Consider the following 8,480-nt stretch of genomic DNA (forward strand, 5'->3'; position numbering starts at 1 on the left):
AAAGGTGTCATATATTTGTGCCTTTATTGATAGGACAGTTAAAGAATGGGAATGGGAAACGATTTTGACGTCACTCTTGAGCAACACCTGTCACAGCTCTCCTGCATTGCAAAAACTCAAAATCTTACCAAGTGAAATTGTCTAATTTTTAGTCAAAATGTCTTATCACACTTGATTTAAGATAAATTTACATAACAAGTAACATTTGAGGAAGATAGAGGGATTTGTTTTAAGAGATCTTAAATATCTTGTTAAGTCAAACAATCTTGAAATGATCTTATTTTGAGTTGTAATTAAGAAGAAACAAGGTTTATTTTACATTTCATACATTTTTCAAGCTGAGATTTTATTTGTCTTGATTAAAAACAAACACTTTACTTGATTTAAGTAAATGCATTTTATTGGAGAATCAATCAGAAAACAGCTCCATTGATGAAAGAAACAAAGAAAAAAAGAAAAAAAGAAAGAAAGAAAGAAAGAAAGAAAGAAAGAAAGAAAGAAAGAAAGAAAGAAAGAAAGAAAGAAAGAAAGAAAGAAAGAAAGAAAGAAGGAAAGAAAGAAAAGTTGTTTTTATTAAGGGTGGGTTACAGTTTTCAGGCACTGTTTCTTCTAAATCAGATAAAAATATACATCTTCAAACTACATGCACACAATGAAACACCTACTTTTGAGCATAGCTGGCTTATCCTAAAAAACAAAATGACGGAATATTAGTATATCCAGCTCACTATGAGAAGACATTATGTCTCAAAATGTTCAAATTAAACTTTGTAATCTTATATCAAGTACAAGATGGTCTTAAACCTAGAGCAGTGCCGCTATAATACAACTTAGATTAAGGTGAATATATCTCAAATGAAGAAGTTGACATGAAATGTACTAGTGCAAAAATCTTGTTTTGAGTGAAAAAATACTAATTGTTGGCATTCCTGTTTTGTTCTGAGACACGAAGCTTTAGAATACTGGTAAAAATTTTGCTTAAAATAAGTTTTCCCTGCTGATTTTAAGATCAGTTTTCTAAATATTACGTCTTATTTCAAGATGTCTTGCCAAGCAAATTTTCACTTGTTCTATTGGCAATTTTTGTTGCTTATTTCAAGGTAAAAGTACCTTAAAATAAGTTTTTTCTTGTTTTTGGAGGGGCTTTTTTTCCAGTGTCAATACTGTGCCGCATGTGACATCAAGATCATTCTTTTGGCCATGCAGATCAGTTCAGGATCATGATCTGTCCAGTTCAGTTCAGAGAGTTTGACACAGGCCACGTGTAAAAATGTGAACAGCAAAAGAAAAATAAATACATCTGAATTGAGTATTACAGACTGCAGTGTGAATGCAGTGTGAACAAAGTATTTGTGGCACCCCTGTGATGGTCTGGTGACCTGTCCAGAGTAAATCCTCTTGCCCAGTGACAGCTGGGATTTGCTCTAGCCCCTGTGACCTTTGAATGGGATAAGTGTTACAGATAGAGTGTGGATGAACATGCTATCTTGGTAGACAGACAAATGTTCATTCATGCAGGTTGAGATTCAATCTTGGGAAAACCTTTATGGGTTTTATTTGGACCATCAATCTTCTGCAGTTAAAATATGAAATATATATATGTTTATACATGTAATACTTTATTCACAATGTTCTATATAATATGGATATTTTTCTTGCATATGAGAAAGTGATGTTAATAATTTTAAGTTTCATTGATGCACAAAAACAAAAACAACATAAAGGGTTAAATGACTCTGGGTTAACCATGCTCATCTGTTGCTCCTGGCAACAAGGCAGTTTATTTCTTCTGAATGCTCTGATGTATCCCTCAAAATAATGAACATCACTAATTTTCCTGCATGATTTGGCATTTTAGTTAAATATTTCTAAGCACTTTCTGAAAATTTGCATAAGAAAATATTCATTCAGGCAAATGGTAATGCAGACATTTGAAAAGCAAGCAGAGGATGACATGAATGATAATAAAACCTATCTCATTCTGTTTGCCCTGCGGTTCAAAATCCAGAATTAATTACAATTTATGGAGAGAGGAAAATAACCTTTCTCACCTGACTGTACGTTGATTTGCTGCCAGTAACTTATAACCTTTTTCAACTGTCACAGGTTTTTGGGGTATCAGTCTGGGTATACTTCTGTCTGGATATGAGACGACAGAGTTATGAAAGCCTCGGATGATGAGTCATGGTGCCCAAACGCAGCCGACTTTCCACTTCACTGAGATTTTTCCTTTTTGCTCATATTTGATTTATTTTATTTACTTCTTCGAGTTTAGTCTGTCTAGTCTGGGCTGTGTTGTTTTCAGATGGTGTCTGATTCATGTTTCTGATCAGATATGCAGTTTCTATGATCATGTCATTGATATGTTAGTATAAATACTTCATGCGTCATGGTTTAAATTTCCTGTTTGCTACTTTCAGAATTTTCAATAAATGTGTGATGCAGTCTGGGAATTTGGCTGTGTGGTTCAATGCATACAATCTAAGACTTTCCAAATGGTTTTCTTTAGGGCCTATTTTTGATCATATTTGTGGATTACAGACAAACAGCTCTGCAGACCTGACTAGAGTCTGCGTTAATTTGTTGCTTCGGCAGAGCTGATATACGTTTATATTCTTTCTTTCTTTCTTTCTTTCTTTCTTTCTTTCTTTCTTTCTTTCTTTCTTTCTTTGTAGCCAGAAAACCACATCACTATCATAGGGCGAGGTCACCCTGTAATTCAGTGAACTGGACTTGAATTTGGTTCAAGAGCCCATGACTGACAGGGGGCCCGAAAATAATAATAAAATAAATAAATAATTATAATCATAATTCATATTTTATTCAGAATAAGGTAATTAAAAAAATGGTCCAGTTGTCTTCATAAAATGTTTATCAGAGATCTCTACTTTATTATCAGCATGAAATGGCACAGCCCAGCCTGAGTCGTACTAAGTCAGACAGAAGTTGCACAGTGCACAGAGTGCGCTAAAGGCAGTTAAAATGTCTGGAAATACCAAGTCTGGGTCCCAGAAAAGGAGGGAAAGAAAGGAGAGAGAGAGGAGAGACTGCAGTAAATATTTGACTCCAAGAGGCAAGGCAGCTGAAAATGTAGAGTTATCTAAAGCTTTGACTGGGAAGATTGGATCCTTGAGATGTGGTTACAGTAGTTGCACAGGGTTCTTGTGGCCTTTGGTGATGGGGTCCAATGTGATATTTTTTCATGGGGCCCAAAATCCCCCCCCAAAAAATGTGACAGAAGACGTGTCTCTTGTTAATTGATCAACATCACTACATAAAAAAAAAAGTAAAATAAATTAAACAAAAATCTGTTGTGTAAAATTTTTTATTTAAATTTAGGGCTTTTCAATGTACATTTAAACAAGTTTTAACATTAATTATACTCATTGAACCCAAGCGGCAACCTCCGGTCTAAAAATATGAGTCAATGCGGAAGTGTTAAAAGCTGCAGTTCATCGAGGATCCGCTTGAGGCTGGCTCCGGAAATACCGGAAGTCACATACACATGAATGGGAAAAGGCCGATCTTTACAGCAGAAATAAACATGTTTACAGCCTGGTACAAAAGACAAGTGTAGTCTGGATAGCTCATTTCTCGATGTCCTCTCACTGTGAGGGGGGTGGATTTTTTTCTAATGCGGCAATTTCGAAGATATTGAGATTACTAGTCCTCCAATGAGAGGCACAGCTGACTGTGGGAACACTGTAGCTGTTGGCTAGGAGGCTCAAACTCCGCCTCTTTACGTCACACTGGCTCGACAGCAGCAATATGGCTTCCGCCGCCGATTGGCCTCAAAACAGCGCTTCAGAGACAGATGGGTGACGTCACGGATACTACATCGATATTTTACACAGTCTATGATTGAACCATGATCTGTGAGAATTAAAGAACACCATGGCACTAAATATTGATTTAAATGATTAGTAATAGAGTTAAAAATGAGATTTAAAAAATGTTAATTGGGATTTTTTTGGGTTCTGACACTTTTGGATAATTGAATATGCCCCGGGTCAAATTGACACAGGAACATTATTGCTGTCCCTAAGAAACGAACATAACAGGAGGGTGAGGAACATACAAGGAACATGTATCTGTAATATGATGATTTATTTCATTTTATTTTAGTAGTATCCAGAAACGTCTTATAATCAAAGAGAGAGAAAAAAATTGTTTTTAAAACCTAAAAATGCTTTACAATCTTAGATCACTTGTAGTTGTTAGGCGAGCTTTAAGTCGACTACATTTCCCAGCAGCCCCCCTGTGAGAAATGCGTCCGCTGTCTAAACTGGTCCGACTCAAGCAACACTGGAGAGTAACATATGCGGTAGTAACCCAAAAAACTCCCTGCAAACACGCATTTTTCAGCACGATTGAAGGTAAAAACAAAGGTAAGGATGCGTTTTTAAAATATGTTTTTAAATTTACACCACACAGAGTTTTAGTAGACTATTACTAACCGGGTATGATAACACGTGAGCTAACAGTGAGCGTGTTTGTAGCATTTAACCTGTGCATGTGTTTATGTGTTTTCTAGCAGAGTTATAAATTACCTGAGTAACTTTTAAAGTCTTTCTTCTCGTTTATTCATCAGGCAGCATGTCAGAGGATTTGATCCAGCGCATAAAACAGCTGGAGACAGAGCTGGAGAAGCTCAAGTCCCAGCTGAAGGACAACAGTACAGCTGGAGGTGACATGGACCTGATGTCTAATCTACCTGATGGTAATAACAGCAGCAGAAGGGGCAAGAAAGCAGGTAAAGACCGTCCCTTTGACTTCTCTGTCCACCCCAGGCGCCATGTGGCTTTGCGGCTGGCTTACCTGGGTTGGGCCTACCAGGGGTTTGCAGTCCAGGACAACACAGACAACACTGTGGAGGCCAGACTGTTTGAAGCTCTGCTGAAGACTCGTCTGATTCAGGACCGGCAGAGCTCCAACTATCACCGGTGTGGTCGCACTGATAAAGGAGTCAGTGCTTTTTCCCAGGTGAGTTTACTGATACTCAGAATGTCTTCATATGCAGGATGATAGTCCAACACAAACAAACAAAAACACTGAAACTTGTGCAGTTGTAATGTTCACACACTGCTCGACTACACTATCCTCCTCTTTACAGGTGATAACCATCGACTTGCGCTCCACACAGTTTTGTGGAGGACTGGGTATCACGCTCCCTGAAAATGTCAATGCCAGTTCCAAAAATAAAACTTCCTCAGCCTCCGAGCTTCCATTTGCGAAGATGCTGAACAGGGTCTTGCCTCAGGACATCAGAATCTTGGACTGGGCACCAGCAGCAGAGGGCTTCAGTGCGCGCTTTGACTGTCAGTCACGCACGTATCGCTACTACTTCCCCCGGGGATGCTTGGATGTTGCGTTGATGACAGATGCTGCAAAAAGGTGGGTGAAAACATCAAGTAATAAACTGGTGTAAATACCTGTTTTTTTTTTTACTCAAGGATGTGTTTGGCACCCCACAGATATGAAGGCACTCATGACTTTCGGAACATATGCAAAATGGATGTGGGAAACGGAGTCCTTCAGTTTGAAAGGACCATCTTGTCAGCATCAGTGAAGCCTGTGCAGCCGCAGCCTGAGTCCAGCACAGACCAGTATGACCTATTCATATTTGAGATAAAAGGACTGGCCTTCCTTTACCACCAGGTACCAAAGAACACCAGCTTTGAGTCTTTTTTCCACACATTTTTGATTATAACTAAACTAACTGCCAAGTAATCAGTTATGGCAGGCATGTCCAAATTACGGCCCAGGGGCCAATTGTGGCCCAAGGTCCATTTGTTTATGGCCCCAAGCTTCCATCTTAAATTGTGTTATTTATAGCAAAGATATTAATCACATTCTGAATCATCTGTACATTTGCAGTTTCTTTCAAGCGCACAAACAAAACTAAAGTCAATCCAGAAACATCTCAAAAAGCTTCATATGGACTACTCATATAAAGACAAAGCACTGGGAATTCTGCAAGACGCCAATAAAGAAGAAACACAAGAACTCTTAAAGCTGACAGGTTTTCAAATTAATGTTTTTATCTTGATGAGAATATGTTCTTGATGAACACTAAAAGTTCAGAAGACACAAAAGAGGACACAAGACAAGATCAAAATTATGAAATTGTACAGAAAAGGCAAAAATTTGGTGCATAAAAAATGTTCAGAACTCAGGAAAATATTTATTTAGTTCTTAAAATGTTGTCTGCTGGTCAGAAAAGTCTTAAAAACAAAATGAAAAAGAAGTGTGATGAAATCCAGATCGTGATCCTGCCATAGGAAAATAATGATACAATATTTTTCCCACATTGCCCGATCCTAATGAAAAACATTTTCCTCCAGAAGAAGATAAAGTTAGCTAATGTTTACATGGCTTGTGGAGAACAGAGGACTACCTAGTTACTGTTTTAATGAGAAAAACATTTAAATAATTGTTATTAAATAGATGTTTCATGTATAATTTTTATTATTCCTAAGTCTCAGTAGGAGTCACTGGCCCTGAGGTATTCTTACAACATCATATGTGGCCCTCTTTGAAAAAAGTTTGGACACCCCTGAGTTATGGTGTCTATTGCTCTCTTACAATAAGTACTTGGAAAAAGTGTTGTTTAATGTAAATTACTGACTTTTCTTGTGATGCAGGTACGGTGCATGATGGCACTTCTTCTCCTGATAGGACAGAAACTTGAAGCCCCAGATATTATAGATCAGCTCATGGATGTTCAGAGTAATCCCAGAAAGCCCCAATACAGGTGCATCCGATGCTTTCATTCCCCCCAAATCCCAAACTTTTTTTCCCCACAAATGATAAACGATAGAAATCTTTCCTAAACATCTCTCTTCCTGTCTCCAGCATGGCCGTAGACTTTCCTCTGGTGCTGTACGACTGCCACTTTGAAGGTTTGAGCTGGCAGCAGGAAAACGAAGAGGTGAACCACGTCCTGTCTGCGCTACAACAACACTGGACTCAAAGCGCAGTCAAGGCTCACGTCCTCCGTGGGATGATCCAGGGTCTGGAGACAATAGGTGAGATTTTCAGATAGTTTAACAGACTCATGAGACCTCCACATTTTTAACTTCAAGCTCTTAATTTAAGACATAAACTAGATTTGAAGGACCGGTTTCTTCAAAAAGACATCTTCCTGATAGAATTTGGGTAATAATTCATGCTTTATATCCACTCAGTTAATAGATCACTAATTTAATAAATGGTATATTGAATTTGATTGTGTCTTTCTATTAGTTAATTTGCTTGGGGGGGTAAAACTCTAAAACAACTCTAAAAATTAAATGATTTAAAGTCAAAGAAGTCTGATTTGCTGTTAAGTACAGTTAAAGCACCTTGATTCTGTGGGACATGGAGAATTTTTTTTTCTCAAGACCTTGAGAAACTTTCACGAGATCTCCCAAACATTATTTTAATCCTGATAAATCAGTAATAAACCTGTGCCTTGCCTGTAAGTATGGCCCCTCTCAGCTACCGTAAATATCCGATTACACATAAGGAATGAGCTTCATTTTATAACAATATTTCTACATTACTGCGTTCTTTCGTAGTGCCCATATAATGTGTCCTGTACACCAAAGTTTCAGTGTTAAATGACTCTTCTTTATACACAGGTGGAGTGTCCTCTAACCACTGCTGGCTTGTAGAGGGCAGCAGGCCGAGAAACTACAGGCCCCTGCTGGAGCGTCCATGCTGTGAGAGCCTGGAGTCCAGGATTAACCATTTTGTCAAAAGAGGCAGACTGGAGCGAGAGGAAGGAGAGAATGGAGGTGAAACAGTCCATCGAGGGAAAAGGTCCAAACATTCCCACAGTTCCCCCAGTGTGCCAGTTTCCTCTGATGCGCTGACGTCGACACACAATGCAGATGAAAATGCAGAGGATTAGTATTTTCTGGACATGATGAGGAAATGTATTTACTTAAAGAAACAAACTGTGTTTACATTTTTGCTTATGTAAATGTTTTCTTTGTAATAAACACATTTTTATTTTATTTTTAAAAGAGTTTTGATGTAAGATTTATTATGCTAATCATTTAAAATTTAACCAATGTCTATTAGTGATCCCTAATGTCAAAGACTAAGCACTTGAATTTTGTGTTTCATACACTAACCAAAGGTATTCAGTTTTTGGAGAGGAAAGGCACCACAAAATAGCGGTGTACTCAGGAGGAGGTATGATTGCCCCCCCGGTGCCTCATGTCTGAAAGAAAGTGCCCTTTCTAATTAGATAAAACATTACAAATTGACTTCTCTGGTGCCCTTTCATTGGAATCTGCATGAAAAAGTGCCCTCAACTCATTACATTTTCTATTTTCAAGGTTTTATTTCAAGTTTAGCTACTATTTATGTCAATATTTTTTTCTATAAATGGATAAAATGTACTATTTTTAGATAACTTTTGTCATTCAACTTTTTTTATTGTTTTTTTCTGTATTTCTTTGTTCACCACAAGTTAACAAATTATGTATAAG

The 8,480-nt window shown here is 37.7% G+C and overlaps 1 protein-coding gene across 2 annotated transcripts; it reads left to right on the forward strand.

Annotated features, from left to right (window-relative positions):
- Nucleotides 1–4,246: 4,246 nt before the first annotated feature.
- On the forward strand, nt 4,247–8,255 carry pus3 (pseudouridylate synthase 3). 2 transcript variants are annotated; one of them, XM_034708575.1, is made up of 7 exons: nt 4,247–4,388; nt 4,592–4,983; nt 5,114–5,394; nt 5,475–5,658; nt 6,645–6,754; nt 6,856–7,028; nt 7,623–8,255. In XM_034708575.1, the coding sequence occupies exons 1-7, from the start codon at nt 4,268–4,270 to the stop codon at nt 7,892–7,894; spliced, it is 1,533 nt and encodes a 510-aa protein (XP_034564466.1). In that variant the 5' UTR covers nt 4,247–4,267; the 3' UTR covers nt 7,895–8,255. The 2 variants fall into 2 exon arrangements, with proteins under 2 accessions (XP_034564466.1, XP_034564467.1); XM_034708576.1 differs by having other exon boundaries at nt 4,248–4,376.
- Nucleotides 8,256–8,480: the final 225 nt, after the last annotated feature.

This window comes from Notolabrus celidotus, chromosome 18 (assembly GCF_009762535.1).
Source record: "Notolabrus celidotus isolate fNotCel1 chromosome 18, fNotCel1.pri, whole genome shotgun sequence".
Taxonomy (NCBI): domain Eukaryota; kingdom Metazoa; phylum Chordata; class Actinopteri; order Labriformes; family Labridae; genus Notolabrus; species Notolabrus celidotus.

What these genes read in the sequence shown, in the direction of transcription:
- pus3 (XM_034708575.1), top strand. Translation starts at nt 4,268, where the DNA reads ATGCGTCCGCTGTCTAAACTGGTCCGACTCAAGCAACACTGGAGAGTA. An exon ending in GAGTCAGTGCTTTTTCCCAG is followed by an intron (nt 4,984 to 5,113) that starts GTGAGTTTACTG and finishes TCCTCTTTACAG; the next exon opens with GTGATAACCATCGACTTGCG. An exon ending in TGGCCTTCCTTTACCACCAG is followed by an intron (nt 5,659 to 6,644) that starts GTACCAAAGAAC and finishes CTTGTGATGCAG; the next exon opens with GTACGGTGCATGATGGCACT.